A 24669-nucleotide genomic window follows, 5' to 3' on the forward strand; every position below is an offset into this window, starting at 1 on the left:
ATTCAGGTTCTTGTATGAAATGATAGTTTGTTCTCTGAGCAGTATTCCATGGTGTGGATGTACCACAATTTATTCACCTACTGAAGGATGTCTGGGTTCTTTCCAATTTTTGAATATTATGAATAAAGCTGCTATAAACATTGGTGAAGGGACTTTGGTAGATATAAGTCTTTATTTCTCAGGGATAATGCCCAGTAGTACGGATGTTGGGTATTTGTTAATTGCATGTTTATCTTTTAAAGAAACTGTCAGACTGTTTTTCAGAGTGGCTGTGCCATTTTACATACATGTTTTTTCTGCATTAACTGATATAATTGTATGATTTCTTTTCCATGAGCCTGTTAAAATGGTGGATTGCATTGATTGATTTTTGAATGTTGAAACAACCTTGCATTCCTGGAATAAACCTTACTTGGTCATGTGTATCATTTTTTTTATATATTGCTGAATTCTATTTGCTGATATTTTGTTAAGAATTTTTGTGTATATATTCATGAGGGATATTGATTTGCAGCTTCTCCCTTTCTCTGGTTTTGGTATCAGAGTAAAACTGCTTTCATGAAATGAATTGAGAGTGTTTCCTTCTCTTCTGTTTTTCAGAAGAGATTGTGTATATTTGGTGTTCACTCCACTTTATTTATTTACTTATTCCCTCGACTCCGTATCTCCCGTTCACAATACAGACCAGGCACAGGGCCTGCGCTGGGGTGTATATGAAGTAGGTTTATTGTGCTTCATCTTTCTTTACAGTCAGTGTAAGAACACAGCTTGTGCTAAGCACTAGGCTGTCTACCTCCTACTTAGATGTTTGCTAGAATTGTCTAGTGAAGCCATCTGAACTTGTAGATTTCTTTTGGGGGAGTTTTTATATAATTCATTCAATGTCCTTAATATTAATAGTGCTATTCATGTTATATGTTTAATATTGCATGAGTTGTAGTAGTTTGTGTTTTTCAAAGTATTGGTGCATTTCCTCTAAGTTTTCAAGTTTATGTGTGTAGAGTTATTTGGAGCATTCCCTTATTATCCTTTTGATATCTATAGTATCTTTAGTGATATCCCCCTGTTTTATTCCTAAAACTGGTATTGCTTTCTTCTCTCTTTTTACTTTGTCAGTCTTGCTAGAGGTTTGTCAACTTTACTGAACTTTTCAAAGAACTAGCTCTTTGTTTTATTGATTTATCTCTAATGTTCTGTTTTAATTTAATTGATTTCTGTTTTTATTATTTCCTTGCTTTTGCTTGCTTTGGATTTATTTATTTATTTTTTTAAATATGGAATGCTTCGTGAATTTGCATGCCATTCTTGTGGAGGGGCCATGCTAATCTTCTCTGGGTCATTCTACTTTTAGCATATGTGCTGCTGAAGTGAGCATTGCTTTGGGTTTATTTTGTTGTTTTCTTAGGTTATTGAAGTGGTAGCTTAGACTATTGATTTGGTATTTTTCCTTATTTCTAATGTATACATTTAGTGCCATAACTTTCTTTCTTATTAATACTTCATCTGTGTTTCACAAGTTTTGATGCTTTATTGTCATTCTATTTGATGTATACATTTAGTGCCATAACTTTCTTTCTTATTAATACTTCATCTGTGTTTCACAAGTTTTGATGCTTTATTGTCATTCTATTTGATGTGTTTTAAAGTTTCTCTGAGACTTCTTCTGTGACCCAGATTTAGAAATATGTTGTTTAGTTTCGAAATGATTAGAGATTTTCCTCTTGATAAAATAGCATCTAACCTTTCATGTTAGAAATTTGGTGTTTGAATTATGGAAGATTAAACAAGAAGTCGTATTAAAGATGTTTTAGAGTTCTTTTTTTTTTTTTGTTAACTCAGATAAGCACTTCAGGTTCTTTGACATTAAAAAGATGATTTCTATTAGAGGGATATTAGAACTATGATTTTTTAATGCCGTTAAATGGGGGTGCTTTTTGGGGGTAGAATTTTATTTCACATGGGCAAGAAATGTGGTTTTAGACCATTATAAATATTTCGTCATGGAGAGTGGAAGGAAATTTGAGTGTGGGATCATCATTGAACCAGTGGTTAGGATTCTAAAAACTTTTCATTGAGAAAGTGGGACGATAAAAGCGTGCTTTAAAGAAGAATAATGTAAGAAGGAATTATTTTTCATGTGATATCGTTTTTAAAGTTGAATACCCAATGATAGAGTTGCTATTCTTAGCTGTTTGTCTATGTTAGTATATAAAAAACATCTTTCATATCTTTTTTACAGATTGAAATTGTCAAAGAGGAATTTAATGAACATTCAGAAGTTGTAGACAAGATAAACCAGATCTGCAAAAATCTACAATTTCATCTAAATAAAATGAAAACTTTTGAAGAGCCACCTTTTGAGAAAGAGGCTAATATTATTGTGGATAGATGGCTTGATGTATGTGATAATTTAATTCACTGCAAATTCTATTTTATAACAAATTCATCTTTTTTGTGTGTATCTTTAGTATTTTTATCTCATTGCTAAATTAAAAAATACTCATTGTAAAAATGTTCAAATAATATAAAGCTTATAACTTAGGGAATCGTTTTTCCCAGAGTTAGGCACTACTTCCAGGCATAAAAATACACATTCAACTTACGTAAAATAAATTAGGTAATATATTACCTGTTTATGCAGGATGTTGATGTTCAACTGCATATTTAATATATTTTTGGTTGAGTAGTAATGGTATTTTTTATCAGTTACAAACTAAGAATTTACTGTATTATATTTTTATCTGAGATTTTAAAAGCACCTTTTTAAAGAAGAATTGTGGCATGGAAATTAGGAAGACTATTGCTTTCAATTGCATATAAACTATAGCAAATCAGCTAAGTTTTTTTTTCTTTAAGGGAAAGAACTACATAATTTTTTTACATATTTTAAGCAAATTTGTTGTTAAGGAATAAAACAAATTACTTAGCCAGTAATGACACACTAAAATTTTATTTTAAAACAATAATTTTCATACTTTCACTACTACATATTTTATTTATGTTTTAAAATTATGGTAGATAAATGAGAAGACAGAAGACTACTATGAAAATCTTGGTCGAGCTCTAGCTTTGTGGGACAAACTTTTTAACTTAAAAAATGTCATTGATGAGTGGATGGAAAAAGCCCTTCAAAAAATGGAATTATATCAACTGACTGAAGAGGACAGAGAAAAGCTGAAGGTAATTTAACAGAAATAAAATATATACTTTTTTTGTACATAGTTGCCATTTTAATATCGACTTTGCTTTCTTGGAGCAAAGTAGAAAAATCACGAAGAAATCTTTTATTTTATTATCCTTTGAGAAGGACCTGAATTCTTTCTGTGTTTCCTTTGTGACATCCAGGAAGATGCTGGCAGGTATTATTAGTCTGGGGTTCACAGCCACCCAAGGGGTTCATGGATAAAATGACCTTGGATGGGAAAAGATTGCCTTTTTATGTAAATAAATGTCTAACTAAAATGTAGCATTTATTTCAATTATGAATATAGTCAGCAAACATAATAGTGTGATCAATATGGGTGACTCTGTTATCAAGAAAATCGCAGGACCAGATGCAGTGGCTAATGCATGTGATCCCTCCTGGCACTTTGGTAGGCTAAGGCGGGAGGATGGTTTGAGGCTAGGAGTTTGAGACCAAACTTAGCAACATAGCCAGACCCCATGTCTTAAAGAAAAAAAAAAATTAGCCAGGCATGGTGGTGCACGCCTATAGCCCCTCAGTTACTCAGGAGGCTAAGGTGGGAGGATTGCTTGAGCCTGGGAATTAAAGCCTGCAGAAGCTGTGATCACACCACTGCACTTCAGTTGGGCAACAGAACAAGACCATATCTCTAAAACAAAACAAAACACCTAAATATTTTTGGATCATTTTCAGTTATTGTAGTTATTATCCTTATAGTAAGTCAGTACTGCTACATTTTGTTATTGAGGGTATTAATAGAAAAAAATGTAATATATATCACAAATTGTTTTTAATACTTTGATAATTATATCCCAATGTTTCCATTGTAATTCTAGGTAATGTATTTTTATGTTTTATTTTTGAAGTATTATTAAGCAAAGAGTCCATAGGCTTCACCATATTGCCAAAGGGGTTGGTAGTTTAAAAAAGGTTAAGAACCTCTAGCAGAAGCCCCAACAAAATGTGTTAATTATTTCCTGATGGTTATTTAGATCCCAGGAGTCAGATTTTTTTTCTTAAAGGGCCAATCCCAAGTTGTGGCATTTGGAAAGGATCAAAGTTATCTTTCTTTTAACTCTATGGAGAATTCTTTCTAATTGCTTATTTGTTTACATATTATTAGTTTGGATCATATAAAATCGCTGTCTTGCTAGGTGAGAAAACAGTCAACTGTTGGCAGTTGCATGTGGTTCAATGTAATATAAAATGTATGTTAATGCTTCCAATCTTATTTTGACTCTAATTCTTGCCATTTTATTCACTTTTTAATTCTTGTGTTTATTTTTATACATTTGGGAAAAGTTTGTAAAATGTTTGGAGATTTCCAGTTTCCTGGATATGGTATATGAAGTAAAACTATGATTTCCTAGTATAAATGAATAATTTCTAAGAGTCCTTTAAATTTGTTTTGAATTACAGGTTGTTTAAAAGTATGCAGTTAAGATTATAAACTGCCATTCTGTGGGCCAATTTCTGCCAAAGTTCTACGTGTGTGCACATGTGCACCTGTGCAATTTATATGCACATATCTATGAAGTTTAATGCCTTTAGGCAGGCCACGCATTGTTTTGTGGCACAGGCCTTGTCTGTATTGTCTTAGCTAGAAAGACACTCAGTTATAGCATTTGCCCAAACCCCAAATTCACTTAGGTTTGTAACTTCCAGGACTCTGTCAAGAAACAAGGGATCAGGGGAAATTGAAGGGCTTTCTCCGTTTTTATATATCAATAATAGTAATTATGGTTATCATAAAATAAGGTAAGAAATATAAAGCTATTATTAAAATTATGTGTTTTAGGAAGAGTTACAAGTCCATGAACAAAAAACTTCAGAATTTTCTGGAAGACTAGCTGAAATACAGTTTCTGCTTCAAAGTAGTGAAATACCTCTTGAATTGCAGGTAAGGGAATTTTTTATTTAAAAGTCCCAATTAAAGATTCTCTATAGCTTCTAAAATAATGTTCATAAACCATGCATTCTAAATCTTAAAGCCTAAAATAAAATTAGGATCATTATTTATTCAATCTCTATGTTAAGTCTAACCAAATTTTAATAATTGGTATAGCTAAATATATTTTTTCCACTTTTAACGTATTAGAAGAATATGGTTCAAGTGAGGCTAGGTTTTTTTAAATTGCTAGATGGAGAAATAGAGAGATTGCCCCAACTATGATTTTCTGTTGTGTGAGAGATTTGTTTCAGTTTTATTTAGATCAAAGCACATAGTGGTTGAACATGAGCTCTGGAATCCAGACTAGGTGAGGTTCTGGCTGTACTGCCTACCAGCTTCGTGATCTTGGACAATTTACTTAACCTTCTTAAGCCTATAGTTTGTACATGAATTGCTTACCACGATGCTGTGTACATAACACATACTCAATAGATGCTGGCTATTTATTTTTTTCTATATGTTTTAATCTTCACCTATGTTTTTCTATATGTTTAACCTGATGAGTGTCACGAGATAGCAGCTCCGTTGGTATGCTAGATGAAATTTAGGGGGAAGGATTCAAATTAGTCTCTTAGAAAAAAGAATGTCAATTTTAGTTTTTTTTTTCCGTGTTACTCTTTATTCCTTTAAAAGCAACATTAGAATTGGTATGTCGGTGATGTAGAACAATGAGAAGAATTTATTTCACATTGAAATGAAGCAATCTCAACTCATTCTCTAGCAAGTCAGTTGTCTTAAACCTTGTTAAATAAGGCCCATTACAGTACTTCATATGTTTCATGATTTCAGGTCATGGAGTCCTCTGTTTTGAACAAGATGGAACAAGTAAAAAAATGTTTAACAGGAGAACCCAACTGCTCTGCCCTCGGTGGCAGCACCGCCGAGCTAAGGGAGGATCTTGACCAAGCCAAGACCCAAATTGGGATGACCGAATCCCTCTTAAAAGCCCTGTCTCCTTCCGACAGCTTGGAAATCTTCACTAAACTAGAGGTGCTACCCAGCTGCTTTGTGGTTCAGATTTATTTTCACAATTATTTTCAATGTTCTTGACCTCTTGAGGTTAATACAAATAGAGAAAAAAGAAAGAAAAAAAAAACTCAGAAAAGCAGTTTGGGTTTCTTTAGCATTTTCACCTTTGAATTGCTTTGTAGACAATAATTATTTGATATTAAATTGCATTGTATTATACATTTACTGGCAAAGAGAAAGCAAATCCACTCGAGAAAATCATCTAGATTTTTGCAAAATAATTGAGATCTAATATACTTGGTGTAAACTGAGACTGTTTTAAGACTTAATGGTGGTTATTTGCTTATATATTTAGGAGATACAACAGCAAATTCTACAGCAAAAGCACAGTATGACATTACTTGAGAATCAAATAGGTTGTCTGACTCCTGAACTCTCTGAATTGAAAAAGCAATATGAAAGTGTCAGCGATTTATTTAATACCAAAAAAAGTGTTTTGCAAGATCACTTTTCTAAGTTACTGAGTGGTGAGTGCAATGTTTCTCTTACTTTGTTTCTGGGATACTTGAAGAGTGAATATGGTACTGTGGACACAAAGAGTAATTTAAGCCTGCCTGGAAGATGGTTTATACAGACTATATTTAAAGAAATAATATCCAGATAAATCTCTTTTGGGGGTGGGGGGCAGAGGTGGGCGGTGGGGAACACTAATCTATGCCTGACATAAATAACATCTATTTCTTTCAAGCTCAAAATCTTTATTTCTTTATGAAACTAAGTCACCAAGGTCCTAGTGTTTGACTTGCTCACTGGTCAAACCTGGTCAGTGAGCCTAGGGACATATCTGTGTTCAGGCTGCCCTGGCAGGTGTCTTTGGGTGTCCTGTGTGCTTGCAAAGGAGGTTTGGTGTAGAAGATACACCACAGTTACTTTCTAGGCTGTATTAGCCCTCAGAATTGGGTTTCAGAGTTTATTACCACTTTACACAATGACTTGTACTCATGGCATGGAAAGCAAGTTCCAAAATCTCTCACTGGAAAAAGGAATATGTAGTCTTCCTTGAATGAATAGAGCTTTTTTTTTTTTTTTTCCCCTGCAGATCAATGCAAGAACTTTAATGACTGGTTCAGCAATATAAAAATGAACCTTAAGGAATGTTTTGAATCATCAGAGACAAAAAAGAGTGTGGAACAGAAGCTACAGAAACTTTCTGTAAGATACATATGTGTACATTTTAATTAAAATTTATCAAAGCTAAAATATTGGAGGCATAGAACTGTATTTAAGTAGATAAGATAGTAATTACTAATTACCCAGACATAATATTCCCAAATGATCTGGCTTTTTCCCAAATATTTTGAAACTCTGTTTACTGGGTAAGTGTGAAAATGGCTTCCACATTTCTACTTTCACACTCGTTCTAAGGTGCTATTTAATTTAGTGTGCACTGGTGAATTCAGTTGTGCTAAAACTATATTTGATAAAAAATAAAGACTTTACCTGATTTGGACTTTAAAATCTCCTTGAAAGAGGTCTCTTGACCTTTTATACATCTTTTCCCAGTTATATTTCTTTTAAAAATTACAGTTGAACTTTAATACACTGCTTATCGCAGGGTAGCTTGAAACAAAAGACAGTGTGCACGGGGTCATTTAAATGGCACCCTTAAATCTTGATCACTTTAGGGTAGATTATATAACACTTTAATGTTTTCACGATAAGTCAAGTTCTTAAGCTTATCGATGGCACTAAATGTTCTCTGTTTAATTCCTTGCTTTGATAGTACCATTCTTTTACTGACAGAATCACCTTTCTTCTCTTTTTAAAATTTGAAATCTCATCTTTTTGTTTGTTTGCCTTTAATTTTGTCCATTGCATGGGCCTCAGCAATTGTGACACTCAAACCTTGAAACACAAACACTGATACATAATTCTGATTGGGACAAAGTTAAATAGAGAATAGTCTGTTCAGTTTTACATATTGAAAGGAGCAAGAATACTTGCACCAGAAAGGAGCAGGTATTTAGGAGAGTTGAGCAGAGCCGGGACAGGAAAAGGCGGGTTTCCTGGTCTTGTTCCCACTGACCTTTGTAGTAGCACTACTGCATTTTGTTTGATGTAATTCCCAGGAAGTCAGAAGTCAATGCAAATGTCCACACACATTTTAGAACTACTGTAAATCACCTGCCATTGGAAGTAGCTACATCTGCCCAGCCCTTCTTTTGCACAGAATGTTAAGAAGGTGGCGCATCTGTGTACTGTTTTGGAAAAGTGTCATGGGGGTGGCAGAGACCATACTCAGCCTTGCCAGGAGATCGTAATTGACTTTTTGTCTTTCTTAAGGATTTCTTGATCCTTGAAGGAAGAAGCAGTAAAATACAGCAGGTGGACACTGTATTGAAGCACGTGAAGAAGCATCTGCCCAAAGCACACGTTAAGGAGCTTACCAGCTGGCTTGCAGGTCAAGAATTTGAATTAGGAAAAATGGAGTCCATATGCCAGTCACGAGCAAAGGAGCTCGATGACTGTTTGCAGCAGCTGCTGAGGTAGGGAATAAAGGCGCTATCGAAATAACACGTTTATGTTCTTTGGCCATTATCTTTATTTGCACTCTGCCTCAGTACTGAGAGCACTGGGATACATACAACACACAAATTTCACAAATAAAGACATGCTTTTAAAACCAGGTCTGGCACTAGGAATATAAAAGTTTGGAAAATTCTTCAAATTATCTAATGTGGCAGACGTTCAGGGGATAGTCCAAAAATGTTTTTTGTTTGTTTGTTTCCTGTTCTTTATTTTTTCCCTCTGAGACGCTGTCTCACTCTGTCACCTGGGTAGAGTGCAGTGACCTCATCATAGCTCACTGCAGCCTCAAACTCCTGGGCTCAAGTGATCCTCTTGCCTCAGCCTCCTGAGTAGCTGGGACTACAGGTGCACGCCATCATGCCTGGCTAATTTTTTCTATTTCTGGTAGAGATGGGTTTCACTCTTGCTCAGGCTGGTCTCAAATTCCTGCCTCAACCTCCTGGAGTGCTAGGATTACAGGTGTGAGCCACCACAGCCAGCTGTTTCCTGTTCTTTATTATGCATTTGTGTGGTTCATTCTTTTAGTACTATAAAATCCCACTCTAATACAGGCTATTATTATTCAGATTTTGATGCTACAAGTTAAATTTTCTCTCAAAAATAAGAAGCATATATAGTAAAAACCTGGTAGACTCGCAAAGTTTGTGCCATCGTTCTCTTCAGCATAAGCACGTTTTGCTTATTCTATATTCATGCATGTGTAATGTTCTTTTAGACTCCAGGATGACCACAGAAACCTGAGGAAGTGGTTGACTAATCAGGAAGAAAAATGGAAAGAAATGGAAGAATCAGGAGAGAAAGCTGAGCTATTTTGCCAAGCCTTCACTAGAAAGAGGTATATCTGATCTTGTATGAAATACATTACCTGGGAATAAGGTTTCTTCCATGCTGTAGTTACTCCTATAAACTTTCACTGGTATTTGGTATTTACAGGGAACAATTTGAATCTTTGGCCCAGTTGAACAAATCTTTGAAGGAATATGGGCTTACTGGAGAAGAAGTAATAACAGAATCAACGTGTTTGATTGAGAGATACCAGGCATTATTGAGAGATTTAGGTGAAACTGAGGAAGAGGATAAGTTACCACCTGCTGAAGACCAGAGCTTTAATGATCTTGCAGATGATGTAATTCACTGGATAAAAGAGATTAAAGAGTCCCTTATGGTTTTGAATTCATCCGAAGGCAAAATGCCGCTTGAGGAAAGAATCCAAAAAATAAAGGTATAACCGTGGAAACTAAATTTCAGATGTCAGAGCAAACTCTCATTTTGAAAACTGCAAAGATTTGTTTCCTAATGGAAATAGGATCACTGTGGAATGGGTGAAGAAATTCAGATCATGGAGCTTCCCAACGAGAAGAGTTGTGATGGATCTAAAATTATTTGAATGTATATATTCTCTCTCTGAGGGGACCATGCCTAGTTAGTGTACATCTTCACCAAGTGCAGAAGAATTGAAATAAAGACAATAGGTCAGAGCTGTAGCAGATGGGAGTTTGCTAGGATGTAAAAAGCATATATGTCAGTATCAGCAATGTCAAGGGCAGGGTTGCAGAGGAATTCATCTTCAGAGTGGATATGGATGGTTCCTAAAAGGTTGTTAGATACTGAATGTGGAAGGTAAGAAAGTCTCAAGCTCCCTTGAGCTCACTTTTTATCAAAGGAGAAATTTACCAGTTAAAAATACAGGGGACAGAAGCACATGTGCTTTAAAGGAACTCTAGGAAAACTGAGGCCACATTAATTGAAGCATTGTTAGAGGAAGAAATGGTGAAGAATAGTGAGCTGTAAGCATTGGTGAGACTTAGCAAATAATCGGAATCATTTGGGATTATATCCAAAAATTTTCCCAGAAAAAGTTAATCTTGAGCAGTGTTTCCAAGAAGGGAAGAACTTAATTGTCAGAGCAAAGGCAGGGAAGAGAAGAACAGGGAACAAGAATTAATTATGTCATGGTGGAGAGATAAGAGTTGGCATGAGAGACACCGTGTTTTCCTGTAGGAAGTCCTGAGTCTATTCTTAGATTACAAAAATGTTGAGTTTTTTTTTTTTGTTTTTTTTTTTTTGAGAGACAGGGTCTCCCTGTGTCACCCCGGCTAGAGTGCAACCTCAAAGTCCTGTACGGGGCTCAAGTGATCCTCCTGCCTCAGCCTCCCAAGCAGCTGGACTGTAGGTGTGCACCTCATGCCTAGCTAATTTTTCTGTTTTTTTGTAGACACAGGATCTTGCTTTTGCTCAGGCTGGTCTTGAACTCCTGGCTTCCAGCAATCCTCCTGCCTCAGCCTCCCAAAGTGCTGGGATTACAGGCGTGAGCCACCTCACCTGGCTATTGTTCAAGTTCTTATCATAACTCTCCACCTATAAATAATAGAGTGGATAGGAAGGAGGATTTGCTAGGGTTTGGGGGGACATACACAAAAAAGAAGATAGTTGAAAATCAAGAGGAAAGAGGAATGCAGTCAGCTCAAACTGACAAATATTTATGGAGAACTAACTCTGTATAATGAGAAGGGGGATATCTTTGTCTTTGGGGCATATATAAAAATGAAAGGGTTATTTTGAAATACACTCTGCACTTAGAATCTCAACATAAGGCTTAGAAATAAAGAGATGTGTAATATCCCTAAGTAATGTGGATGAAATTTTAAGATCTTTTTTACTTAATTCAGGAAATCATTTTACTGAAGCCCGAAGGTGATGCCAAAATAGAGACCATCATGCAGCAGGCTGAGAGCGGCGAGTCCCCGCTGGCTCAGGAGACCCTCACTGACATCAGCAACCAGTGGGACAACACGCTGCACCTGGCCGACACGTACCTCAGGTAAAGGGCGTGCCGGCCCCGCTCCGCCAGCTCTGTGCCCAGTGAAGCCAGAGCGAGTGTGTTTTGTCTGCCTCCTGGGCTTGGCTGTGGTATGTGCTGGAGAGGACGTGAGCAATGTCGGGGCGTCTGCAGTGTCAGAGGCAGAACCCAAGAGGAGTAGTTCTCCAGATCAGAGAGGAAGCCACTCTGTCGTGACCCTGGCAGTGTTTACTGTAGCTGGTGCAACCCCTGGGGTTCTTAGTCACAGATTAACTCTGTCTGTCATTCCACCTGTAATACCCTCCTCCCGACCAAACCCCTCCCCGCCAGACGGCCTCAGAATCTGTACGATATCATTGTAGAATAATTAATACTTACAAACACTTATTTTAAGAGATTCTTAAATGTGTGAACATTGAGAAATGTTGGCTGAATCCAATGGACATAATTCTGGTGAAAACTTTTAATGCATATCACATCTAAAATGGAACATGTAAAGTTTGGAAATGTGAATTTTATGTTTTTCTGAGGAGGCAATCAGATCAAATCTAAATTTAAGCTATAGAAAGTATACACTAGCTAGTTGGTTAGCATATGGAATACTTATTTACTTTTATGAAAAAGTAAAATACAGGATAACATAATTACATTTAGATAAAATTAAAACCTGTTGGGACTAGTTTGAAATTTAAATTATTATAAATATTTATTGTCTGGTCGAATTGTACAGAGAAAATTATTTTTTAGTAATACTCAAATAATTTCTACCTTGATTTATGAGTTAAATGTAATGCTTCTTAGAATGTTATCATTCTGAGAGTCTGTGGGAATAATGTATATTAGTGTTATTTTAATGCTGTTTATTGTGATGTATGTTGCATCACAATATGTAAAATGCCATTTTATTTTGCTAAATGTCATTTCATTGATAAAATACTTGTGACATTTAGCCATCAAGAAAAGCTTCTATTAGAAGGAGAGAAGTATTTGCAAAGTAAGGAAGATTTGAGATTAATGCTCACAGAACTAAAGAAGAAACAAGAAGCGGGCTTTGCTCTGCAACATGGTCTGCAAGAGAAGAAAGCTCAGTTAAAAATTTATAGGAAATTCCTCAAGAAAGCACAAGATTTGACATCCCTGCTAAAGGAGTTAAAATCTCAAGGAAATTACCTTTTGGAATGTACTAAAAATCCCAACTTCAGCGAAGAGCCTTGGCTGGAAATAAAGCACCTACATGAAAGTCTTCTTCAACAGCTGCAGGTGAAGTGGTCAAAATAAAATTTTAAATGACTGTTATAATTATGCATAATCACACAAGATTTTTTTATGGAACTATTTTGTTATTCTTGTTCTTTTGGTAAACTAAGAGCTTTCAAATTTAATTTATCATTTTTAGATGAGAATGCTAACCTTCAAGGATTGAGGGAGCAATTCAGGCAGTTTTGCTAGAGGAATCCATTGTGTGTTATTTGATGGTGGTATTCTTTTCTCTCATCAAAATTCCCTTCTTCAGGGGTAGAATGGGTTAATATTTTTTAGGCATTGCTATGAGAAGGTAACAGTGTCGAAGCTATCTGTACATCTATACATCTGTCATCTGTCTACTGTAATAGTTCATATCAGTTACCCTATTTCACCTTCTGATCAGTGCCCCTCCCTCAGATCTTCCCACATGATCTTTTTAGTAAAAGAGATAAGAGGTAAAGTGTTAGCTTGCCATGAGGGAGTATATTCTCTTAATATAACTGTTTATCATTCTCTGCACACTGAAAGCCAGATTCAATGTAAAGATGACCTGGGTAAGGTACAGAAAGCAGGAGTTGGGCAGGGGTTAAGATAGACCTACCTGACTGTAAATTGTTCAGTTTAATAGTTGCTGCTTTTCTGATCTGGTGTGGTCAGTTTATTTGTCTGTCCCAACGAGAGAACCTGAAGATGGTTTTGCTCTTGTTACTTTTTCCTAACACACAAGTTTTGAGTTTGATTCTTAGGATAGGAATCTGGGGTTACTTTGATCTCAGTTGGTCTCATTTCCAAGTGTGGGTACTTGGTTTTAGTACAAAGGATAATTAAGGAAGCTGCTTTATTATGGGTGTTTTTGATTTAATGATATAATTTGTAGCCATTTCATTTTGTAAACATCTTGACAAATAGTCTTCATGAAGGAAACAGAGGCAAAAAAAGCATGGGAAAAACAAATGTGTTTTCAGTAAGAGTCTTTTTTTTTTTTTGGGTAGAGATTTTGCAGTGAAATATCTCAAATATTTCACTAAAATATTTACTTGAGAACTTTGGATGATTTATAGCTATATTCCTATTTCAAGATGAAACTTGTAAACAAGAATTTATGAATCATTTAATTATTTTTCTGAGTGAAAAAATTCAGAGAGAAGTACTTCATAAATTATCGATGGCTTTATTTTTAGGATTCCGTGCAGAAATTGGAAGGCCATGTTCAAGAACACCACTCATACCAGGTTTGCGTGACAGACCTGAATACCACATTGGACGATTTCTCCAAGGAGTTTGTCAGTTTTTCTGATAAGCCTGTGGATCAAACAGCAGTTGAAGAAAAATTGCGGAAACTGCAGGTATTAAACAATGTCCAGACATGATAGACGTTTAAAAAAATTAATATTAATTACACCTTGACTAATCAGTGTGTTCTGTTAGAAATTCAAGTGCTGTTCAGATGGCTCTTAGGTAATTAAAGCTCTGACCAGCCATAAAAAATGGGAACATTTTCCTTTAGTGGCCAAATCCATTTGCAATTTGAGTTGAGCAGTACTCTGACTCGTGGGCCCTCAGGGACAATTTTACCCATGACCAGCCTGTAGCTCTGGGATATCTTTGTTTTAGAGACAACCTAGTGATTCCAGGGGCTACTGAGTGGTCAAAGGATGCATCTGATACAACAAGGTCTAGGGGAAATGTTTTAATTTAGCATTCTTCATCATGGGTGGAGAAAAGTTATATAATTTTTACCTTACTAATTTTCATCCTCACGGAATAATTCAGAGCTCTCCACAAATGTAGGACTTCTAAGATTCTCACTTTCAATCCCACAACACCTAAGCTTATATACAGTGAGGATTGTAGCCTTTTACCTACGTGCTCAAACACGTTGCTTGGACTCTTACTGTTTGCACAGCCAACATAAGCAGGCCTGAATGGTGTCCTTTAGAAGAAAACAAAATAAAGCATTTTCTACTCTACTTTCACAGTTCCTTTACTGGAGAACTCATGGGTGAATCTCATGGCACAGCACTGCTGGCATGAGCTTGGGAATTTCTCATCTCTTCCATTTAGGGATCTGGGAACCCAGCAAGACTTCTCCAGAGTAGCCTGACATTGAGACACAGGGCTGCATCCCTTTTTAATTTTTTTTTTTTAATGTTTAAAAAAGTTTTTAAAAAATTTTTTAGAGACAGGGTCTCACTCTGTCACCCAGGCTGGATTGCAGTGGTACAGTCATAGCTCACTGAAACCTGGAATTCCTGGGCTCAAGTCATCCTCTCACCTTGACCTCCCAAAGTGCTGGGATTGCAGGCATGAGCCACTGTGCCCTGTCTGAATTTTAAATATTAACATTAGATTCATGAGCACATTCTAAATGATTCTTTTATTCCTTTTAATACTTTGCAAATAGTATTTGTTATTTTATAATATATAATAACATTTATAATAGCATTTATTATTTTGTGTTTTGTTTGTATGAAAAGGCTATATGTTGGACAAAATATATGTTAAACAAATATCTGTTGATTGCCTCCTGTGTTCTAAGAACTGTGCTATGAGAGATTTCTGCATTACTTGTTGCAAACTTTCTAGTGTCTTATAAAATCTGTTTGAGAATTTGCTCTAGGATGGTATATTGGTTTCAGTTTTGCCCACAGTTTCTTCTATGTGATATGAGTTGATAAGTTTATTTTATATTTTCTGCTCGTGAAGCAGAAATACTCTGTGATTTACAAAAGTCAATTAACTCTTGTGGCAACTGGAGATACTTTTCATAACAATCTTTTCTCCACTCATAGGAACTAGAGAATAGACTCAGTCTACAAGATGGCACGTTAAAGGAGATTTTAGCGTTAGCAAAATCCATCAAGCAAAATACATCTTCAGTGGGACAGAAGATTATTAAGGATGATATAAAATCACTTAAGTGTAAACAAAAAGATTTGGAACACAGACTTGAATCTGCTAAGCAGGAGATGGAAAATTATCTCAAAAGCATTCTCAAATCAGAATGCTCAACAGAAAAGAAAGAAAAGTTTACTCTGCTAGGCAGAGAGAAGCAGACCACTTCTGATGTTCAGGAGTCTACTCAGGAATCAGATGCAGTGGAAAAGTTGGAAGAAGACTGGGAAATAAACAAGGTAAGTGCTTGTGATTGTACTCTCTTAAGACATCCAGTCCAAGTATGAAGAGGTATTCGGCTCTGAAAAGAGGGTCGTGAATCAAGCATTCTGATTTCATAATTAAATCCTCAATGTACTGGCTATTTACGAAGCCCACTTGTAAAAAGAGCCCTTAGAAAGCTGCCCAGGATTTCACACATTTCAGTGTGTTAAAATGTCAGTCATCAATTTAGATTTATTATTCTCTGGGATGTGTAATCAGATACACTTTCTTGGGTCAAGAGCGCAAAGGCAAATGAGAAAAGGCAAAAGAAAAGAAAATGTGCTTTACCTATTTTCTCAGGAAAAAAAATCCAAGAGCCTAATTTTTTTTTTTATTGATTTCATAGTGAAATCAAAGATTCTTTGAAAGGATTATTTCCTTTCTTTTTCTTCTGATGTTAACCCTATACTGCAAATACACTTTTAAATGTTGTCAGATCATTTAGTGTGAGGATATCAACATTCAGGCTCCTCATTTTCCCCTGGGAGAGGGAAGAAGAATGTTTTTTTGTTTTCATTGTAAACAACCAAATGGGTACCTTTTCCCGTGGCTCCTAAAGAACTTTTCTCATAGGTTACAACTGAAATGAAAAAGGCAGACAAAGAGCTCTCCAGTAAACTGTATTTGAAAGAGTGTCCCTGGCAGGCAGCCGCTCACTTTCCAGGGTCCGGTGGGACAGTTGTGAAGGTTAAACCATTCAGGTGTGAGTTCCCATCAGCTTTTTATGGGGTACACAATCAACAGGAATGAAGAGAACATGGACTTTTGTTGTCTTCCTGGAACAGAAATGCATGGAAGAGTAAAAGAACCAGATAGAATTTTCTAGAAATCTGCAAAATAAGGTTAAATACCAACAGAGCAGTCCACTGGCCATGAGAAAATCTTATAAATCCCAGAGCGTTAGCTATTGCTAAGGAAATATGTCTAGAGGATTAAGGGCTTGGTGGGTGAGACTCTCTAGGTTGTATGTGTAAAAGAAACTTTCTTAACAGTATTTAAATAACAACAGATGAAGTAAAAAAGGAAAAATACCTGAGTGCTTTCTATGAGACAGCTTGTATAAGAGGGCACAGTCCTAACTCATGACCTTGCCTAAGGGAGTTAGTTGCCTAATAACTTTTTTTTTAACTTAAGAATATTGCAGGGGTACACGTGTTTTGATTATATAAACCTAATGACTTTTAAACTAACTCTCCAGACCCATTTTAACTGAACCCCAAATTCAATAGAATACCTTGAAAACTATATACAGATCATGATCTAGTAAGAATGGTTTTTTAATTTATTAAGCTTTTACATAACTTTGATGATTTATTGATAATTTGTAATACTTCATTAAAACAATATTTTTCAGAGTAGATGGAGGGCCTTAAGTCCTCAAATAATTTCCATAAATCTGGATTAAGGAGTCTCTCTGAACCTATTCTGGTTCAGGGGGCTGCATAAAAAGAAAACAAAGTCTGGATTTTAGAAAATTAGTTTTAATTCTGTAGCAACACTTTAAAAAAAATTCTTTAGTAACATGAATATTTTTCTGAATCTGTGATTCTTATTTTCTTTACTATAAGTACCGGATATGTTTACTTTTATGTAATATTAGACTTTGTAACATTATATATAGTCTATATAAGGTCAATAGCAATTTTAAGGTTGAACAATAGTAAAAGAGATCAAAGATATGTATAGACAAATAAAATACAGGGATGATGTGACAAATGCCATAATTTAGTGTAAATGACTTAAGCAGCAGTCTCAATGAATACATAAATTGCATAAAAGCACAGTTTACTGAGTATAAATCTGATTAATCTAAAACTATTGTGATAGTGAAAATAACACTTCAGTTATTAAAAACATTTATTGAGACCTATTTTCTGCTAGAATGTGGGGATGCAGTTGTCACAGCTTAATGTTACAGATTAGAGCATACCTAGTTAGTGCTCAGTTTACACATCTTTTTGAAATCTAGAGGGACTTTTATCAGATTATCTTCAATAGTCTCCAGAAGAATTTTCTGGAAATTTTTTATTTTCTCTTTAATAAATTTTGTTAATCTTAGAATTTTATTGAAAGCATGATTGAAATTTTCAAGAATGTCATAGCATAGCATGTATAACATTTGAATGCCTGGTCAAGAATTTTATTTTCAATGAAATTTAGGGGATATTTTAGATCTGGACCTTTGGTTGAACTTTTCTTTTCTTTTTTTTTTTGAGACAGTCTTGCTCTGTTGCCTGGGCTGGAGTGCAATGGCCTCATAGCTCACTTGCAGCCTCAAACTCCTGGACTCAAATGATCCTCCTGCCTCAGCCACTTGAGTAGCTGGGACTACTGGTGCGCACCACCACACCTGGTTAATTTTTTCTATTTTTTGTAGAGATGGGGTCTTGCTCTTGCTCAGGCTGGTCTTGAACTCCTGGACTCAAGCGATCCTCCCACCTCAGCCTCCCAGAGTACTAGGATTATAGGCATGAGCCACCGCACCTGGCTGACCTTTTCTTTAATATTGGAAATATTGACAGACCTAGAGGCATCAGGAGTTGCCAAATTGAGTCTGAAGGATATGGGTGTTTATGATCCAATATCATACTGCTTATTTTTATAGACGTGGATTTCTTAGAGTTTTCAAGTATGAATAGGCAGAATTATCTTCCATCTCCCCCTTCCTATCTAGGTTAGGTGAAGTAACAAATTAGGAAAAGTGAGGACTATTTAATCGCTCAGGACCTTAGGCATCCATAAAGGGAAATGATGAAGAGGGAAAATAGGGAAACTCATACATTTCTAATTTATTATTTTTTAAAGAAATTATAATGCAGTGTTACAGCTTAACTGGTACTAAATGATCTTCCCTGTCCCATCCTTCCCACATGACAACCTACATGAAATAATTGCTTTTTTAAACACCCAAACCTTTTGTCTGTAATTACTTCTTTAATTTCCTTGTCATTAGGTATAATTGTTAGTCATTCTCAATCGTTTTTTGTTCTTTTCAAAAAGTTCTGAGCATTTATAATTTGATGGTGAAGAAAACATCTGTACATAACTCCTGGAAGGTAGATGGTCACACATATAGGCAAAGTGTAGGAGGCTTCCAGCTGTGGGTAAGTGGGCAGGAACAAAGTGTGGAGCCAGAACTAGAATGAGAAGGAAACTGCTTCAGTCCTGGGGTAAATGATGTCTATTTCTGGTCTTGTTTATCCTGGTAACTTAGTTTAAAAAGAAAAGAAAAGAAAATTTATAATGGAGCACAGAGTTGGGCCACATGTCAACTAGAGTGTCCTCACTTTGCCCTTTCTGGCTAGAGATATTTTTCATAATCCAAGATTTATAAGATGACTTATCCTATAAATTAGAGTTATTCCAGCATTTGTTTCAAACTTTCTCCACTTTCTGTCATCCCAGCTAAACCCTGTTCCTTTAATTCCTAACAGATACCTGGTCAACAACTGCTAGATTGACAGGTCCATAATTTCTTTTCACTCCATTCAAAAACCCATAAATTATTGACAGTGGAAGACTAAATAAACTTCTCTTATTTTTTTCCTCTGGTTTGAATGAATCTGTACATCCATCCATTTACTAAAAATTTATTGAATGGGCAATGAGGATTCAGACATAGACATAGTCTCTGTTCTCACAGAGCTTCTAGTCTAGATGAGGATTCATACGTTAACCAACTAATTACACGAATGAGAGTCTAATTATAGAAACTAAAGGAAGGAACCCAGTTCCATGATAACCTTTAACAAAGGAATCTGACCTAAACTGTAGGGTCAGAGAGAGCTTCTCTCAGAAAGCAACATTTGAACTGAGACTAGAATCATCTGTTGGAATTAACAGAGCTCACGGCTGGGTATTTTCTTTCCTCTGTGGTGGAGAGAGCATGAGGAATTTCAGAAGCTGATTTGGTGCCCTGTGGCTGTAGTGGGTAGAGGACAGAGGAAAGTGACAGAGATGAGGCCTGAGAGGTAGGTGTGGCTGGCTGTGCTTTGTTGGTCACATCAACATTTTAGACGTTGTACGAAGAGAAACAGGCAGCCTCTGAGGCTAGGTTGATCTGCCTTTTGGTTTTGTCCCTGATAGTGATACATGCTTACGCTTAGAATTGTTTTTCAGTGCTCTATATTAGAAGGCTTTAGAGAAAAAGGAAGTATATCCTCTAGAGTTCCTATGATACTCTGCCCCACTGTTGGCAGGTTACAAGTGATAGATTTAGGTTTCTGGCTATCACATGTGACCATAGCCATGGCCATTGCCCCTGAATGGGAAAAGGGATATTGAAGCTGTTATTAACTTGCCTCTTTCTGCTGTGCTGATGTGTTTGCTGATGGAAGATGGGTGACATGGGGATCTGTTTTTTTGTGTGTGTCTGTAGACGCCTTTCAACACTGCCTTTTTGTCTTTTAAAGCCTTTGCTTTGGGATTGGCTTAGAGAGGGCAGGAGCTTTCTTCCTTGCCTTGGGCACCATCTTGTGAAAAGCTAATTGTTAAAATGTTTGCTTTGTGAATTAAGGGATATAAAGATGAACGTGTCATGGTCCTGTCCTTAATAAGAGTTGATGATATTCTTATTCTCACCTTATATTGTTTTTCAAACAGACCAAAATCAAAGGAAAGATATGTGGTTGGAAAAAAAGCAACACTTTAAAAAAAAAAAAAAAACATAGTCGGCAGTTTGACCCAACCATGCTTTTGATAGAATAATTTTCCACTTTAAGTTTATTATTAACTTTGAAAATTTCACTTACGCTCAGAGGCTCAAAATGTACACTTTCATACACTGTTTAAAAGTTATACTTTGTCTTGAGTTTATGCTAATTATAATTCTTTTTTTAAAAAAAAAGAGAAATTCCAGGAGCAGTGGGGAAGGGAAAGAATCAGATGCCCAGGGGTTTAGAGTTTATAAGGGATCATGAGAGGCCTTGCTTTGGTGGATACTCTGTAATAGACATGGGCCCTTGAAAAGCTTGTACCCTTGGAGAGAGGTAGACCAGAAGCACTTCTAAGCCAGAGAGGGGACTAGGAAGCTTCTTTTTCCAACTGGCAGGAAAAGGTCTTACATGAGAATTAAAAAGTCTGGTAACAAAGAGTTAGTAAGAACAAATAAGTAAATAAATAAATAGCACAAAGGAATGTTCTACCACAAGGAAGAATACTCATCCCATCAAATGAGAGAAATTAATAGACTAAGAAAGTGAGATAATGCAACAATCTGAAAGATACTATATAACATGTTTAAAATGATTAGTGATATAAAAGAAGAGATTGAAATCATAAGGAGAGAATGAAGAACTCTGAGAAAAAAAGGATAGACTTGGAAAAGAACCACATGGAACTTAAATAAACCAAAAGATAGTCATTACATGAAGAGTTAATTAACTAAATTATTCAATTACATGAAAAATTATTGGCATATAGTTTATCCTAGAATAGACTAGCTTTCTCAGCCTGCTTCATAAACTTACCAGCAAGAAAGAAAAGTACAAGAATAAGCATTATGGCAAAATTGGCTCTGTGTCATAATCTCCTATTCTAACATTCTCAGAAGGATCCCATCCATGATAAATGCAGTAACTGCAGCCACATTTGAACGGTCCATTTCTTGATTCATTCTGAACTCCCTTACGCACAGTGTCTGTTACTTTTCTTTCAAGCTGAGAAAATCTGGTGAGTAAGAGGTATCAATTTTACCATCCTTTCTTTCTGCACAGATAACAAAGTCTTTACTCCTTTTCTCCTATAAGGCAAGCCATCTCTGATCTCCTGGAGGATCTTTTCTCTTCTATTCTGCCATTGGGATGAACTTCTGGTAGAGGGGAAGGGAATTTTGTACCAAGGTTGACAATGAAGTTACTAAGGTTCTTTATTTTTATTTTTTTGAGACAGGGTCTTACTCTGTTGCCCAGACTAGAGTACAGTGGCACTGTCATAGCTCACTGCCACCTCAAACTCCTGGGCTCAAGCCATCCTCCTGGCTCAGCCTCCCAAGTGGCTAGAACTATGGGCGTACACCATCATACCTTGCTAATTTTTAAATTTTTTTTAGAGATGGGGTCTTGCCATGCTGTCCAGGCTGGTCTTAAACTCCTGGTTTAAAGTAATCCTCTCACCTTGTCCTCCCAAAGTGCTAGGATTATAGGCATGATATTGTGCCTAGACGCTAAGGTTCTTTATTAACATTTCTGAGCAGATAGGATGAGAAACCTTTGAATTGTCCTGGGCATTTTCTTCAGTTTTCCTCTGAGAAACTTCTTGGATCAAGGTTGGGTTAAGCTTTTGTGACAGGTCCATCAGTGATCAAGTCACAGCTCTAAGCTCCTCTTGGGTCTTTGGGTACCAGTGGAAAGTGATACTCTTCACTTACTACAAGGTAGCCTGGAAAGAACTCTTTAGCCCAGAAAGAGCCTGAAAAACCAAACTCCAACAAGTGGTGGTGAAAGAGCTGACTTAAAAATTTTTTGAAATGTTTACAAGAGAACATAAAGAATATTTTTGTAGGCTGGGTGTGGTGGCTCATGCCTGTAATCCTAGCACCCTGGGAGGCCGAGGCTGGCAGATCGCTCGAGGTCAGGAGTTCGAGACCAGCCTGAGCAAGAGCGAGACCCCGTCTCTACTAAAAATAGAAAGAAATGATCTGGACAGCTAAAAATATATATAGAAAAAAATTAGCCGGGCATGGTGGCACTTGCCTGTAGTCCCAGCTACTTGGGAGGCTGAGGCAGGAGGATGCTTGAGCCCAGGAGTTTGAGGTTGCTGTGAGCTAGGCTGATGCCACAGCACTCTAGCCCGGGCATCAGAGTGAGACTCTGTCTCAAAAAAAAAAAAAAAAGAATATTTTTGTGATTTGAAGGTGTAGAAGACTTTCCGAAACAGGCCTTAAAAGAACAAGCCAGAACAGGAAATGACTGATAAATTTGACTGCACTGAAATATTAAATGCTTATTCAACAAAAGATACTACACACAAAGTTTAAAGACAGTCTACTGAAAGATAATTACAGTACGTATAACTGTTAAAAGATTAGCATCTAGAATACAAAAGAATGCCAGAAATCACAAACAATGCAATACAAAATGGACATTAGGTATACAAAAACAGTTCACAGGAGGCAGGACTCACAGCCAATGAGCATGTGGAGAGTAGCTCTGTCCTCCTGTCAAGGAAATACCATTAAAACAATAATATCAATTCCACACCCATTATGTTGGCAGAAATTAAAATCTGTTAGCACCAGTATTAGAGAGGAGTTGGGAAAGCAGAAACTGTTTTTACCACAGTGGTGGGAATATAAACTGTAATTCAGTTTGGATAACAAGTCAGTAACTATCTATTAAGAACCAAAAGGCGTATATTTTATGACTAGTAATTTCAGTTCGAGGCAAATATCCTAAAGAAATCCACACATGTGGGTAAGAAGACTCGTACAAGGGTGTGTATAACAGCAGTAGCTGTAATAGGAAAAGTTGGAAAGTATTACTGTCCAGAGTAGTCTAAAGATTCGTAAGTCATATTCATTCATTCAGCAGAACAGTATCCAAACCTAAAACAACCATTCTAGGTTTCTATCTGTTAACATGGATAAACCTCCAGACCTACTGCTGAGTGGAGAAAAATAAATTATAACATGATTCTTCTAATTTCCATAAGAATTAAAAACACTTAAAAAATACCATATAAATACTAGTAAATGTAGTAAAAGTATAAAAACATGTTATGTGTGGACTTCAGAATAGTGGTTGGTTGGTTCCGGGGAGGAAGAGATGGAAAGGGATGGAGGTTGGGTTTTAAATTATGTTTTTAATACAGAAAATTAAATCACTTAAATCTGTGCTATTGGTGATGAGTCTCTGTGATATTTTGCTCTTGTATGTGCTTTTGAAATATATTTTAAAATACAGTGTTTCAAATGAGCTTGCAAAATTGCAATAAAGCATAGCAAAGGGCGGTGAGCAAAGGATGCTGGTTGTGAAGTCATCATTCCAGGAGCCAATGAGGACCTGGAGTCCGTGTTCTAACCTCGCTGGCGGGAGCGAAGGAATGTTACCTTTTACATTTGAAATGTTCGTTTGAGGGATTCTGTTGGCTTTTCTGCCAAGTTAGGAACATGGCTTTGGGGATTGGTAAACAAACGGTGTTTTGGCGTGATTTCAGGTTTTTCCAAATACTTTTTCTGACCACTAAAGGCAGTCGTTAGAAATGTTACTGTTGCTTTCCTGCGTAATCATAGTCCTCAGGCATTCGGTCACCAGGTAAGAGAGACCAAGGGCTCTGAATTCTTCGTAGATGATCAATAATTGATAAAGCTTTTGTAAGGTCTACGACCTGGGCCTTTAGCTCAGGTCTCTTGCGCCCCAGGTGGATTTGTGGGAATCCTCTAAGAAATAGTAGCCATCCCGGGGAAAGGAGGCAGACGTTTACCCCATGTGACCCTGGTTCACAGGCAGAAAGCGCCCAGTGGCCGATGAAACCTGGGGTGTGACACCTCTCTCCTTTCCTTCCCTGGATCTTCCCCTTGAGATGCTGCCCTCGATATAGATTTTCACCATAGTTCGCATGAGCAAATAGTCAGAATTGAAGGAAATTTATAAAATTATTTCAGTCATTTGCAACCTTTTGGAAGAAGTGACTTATGCTAACTGCCAATTAAGTACTTCAAAACCAGTAACTCAGGACAGCTGAATTCTCTTACCAGTTAGAACTGGTGAACCTCCAGACAGTATTTGTTTTATTGAAATAAACGTTTAAATTTAGAATAGTTTGACATTTACA

At 36.4% G+C, this 24669-nt stretch overlaps 1 protein-coding gene and 2 non-coding genes across 4 annotated transcripts in view; 1 reads left to right on the plus strand and 2 right to left on the minus strand.

Moving 5' to 3' along the window:
- The window catches only part of SYNE2 (spectrin repeat containing nuclear envelope protein 2), a 256293-nt gene that overhangs the window by 81100 nt on the left and 150524 nt on the right, over nucleotides 1–24669 (plus strand). For both annotated transcript variants that reach the window (XM_069487386.1, XM_069487397.1), the window contains exons 32-44: nucleotides 2240–2398; nucleotides 3019–3180; nucleotides 4983–5084; nucleotides 5925–6125; nucleotides 6460–6631; nucleotides 7204–7316; nucleotides 8448–8650; nucleotides 9409–9528; nucleotides 9627–9915; nucleotides 11363–11514; nucleotides 12444–12753; nucleotides 13920–14084; nucleotides 15531–15872. In XM_069487386.1, coding sequence (XP_069343487.1) covers nucleotides 2240–2398; nucleotides 3019–3180; nucleotides 4983–5084; nucleotides 5925–6125; nucleotides 6460–6631; nucleotides 7204–7316; nucleotides 8448–8650; nucleotides 9409–9528; nucleotides 9627–9915; nucleotides 11363–11514; nucleotides 12444–12753; nucleotides 13920–14084; nucleotides 15531–15872 — 2490 coding nt within the window. The remainder of the gene's footprint in view (nucleotides 1–2239; nucleotides 2399–3018; nucleotides 3181–4982; nucleotides 5085–5924; nucleotides 6126–6459; nucleotides 6632–7203; nucleotides 7317–8447; nucleotides 8651–9408; nucleotides 9529–9626; nucleotides 9916–11362; nucleotides 11515–12443; nucleotides 12754–13919; nucleotides 14085–15530; nucleotides 15873–24669) is intronic.
- On the minus strand, nucleotides 660–790 carry LOC138381198 (small nucleolar RNA SNORA51). Its single transcript, XR_011233110.1, has one exon. It is a non-coding gene; the product is annotated as a small nucleolar RNA SNORA51 (small nucleolar RNA).
- LOC138381064 (U6 spliceosomal RNA) lies at nucleotides 1269–1375 on the minus strand. The gene has a single exon (XR_011233013.1). It is a non-coding gene; the product is annotated as a U6 spliceosomal RNA (small nuclear RNA).

Source organism: Eulemur rufifrons, chromosome 2 (genome assembly GCF_041146395.1).
Source record: "Eulemur rufifrons isolate Redbay chromosome 2, OSU_ERuf_1, whole genome shotgun sequence".
Lineage (NCBI taxonomy): Eukaryota > Metazoa > Chordata > Mammalia > Primates > Lemuridae > Eulemur > Eulemur rufifrons.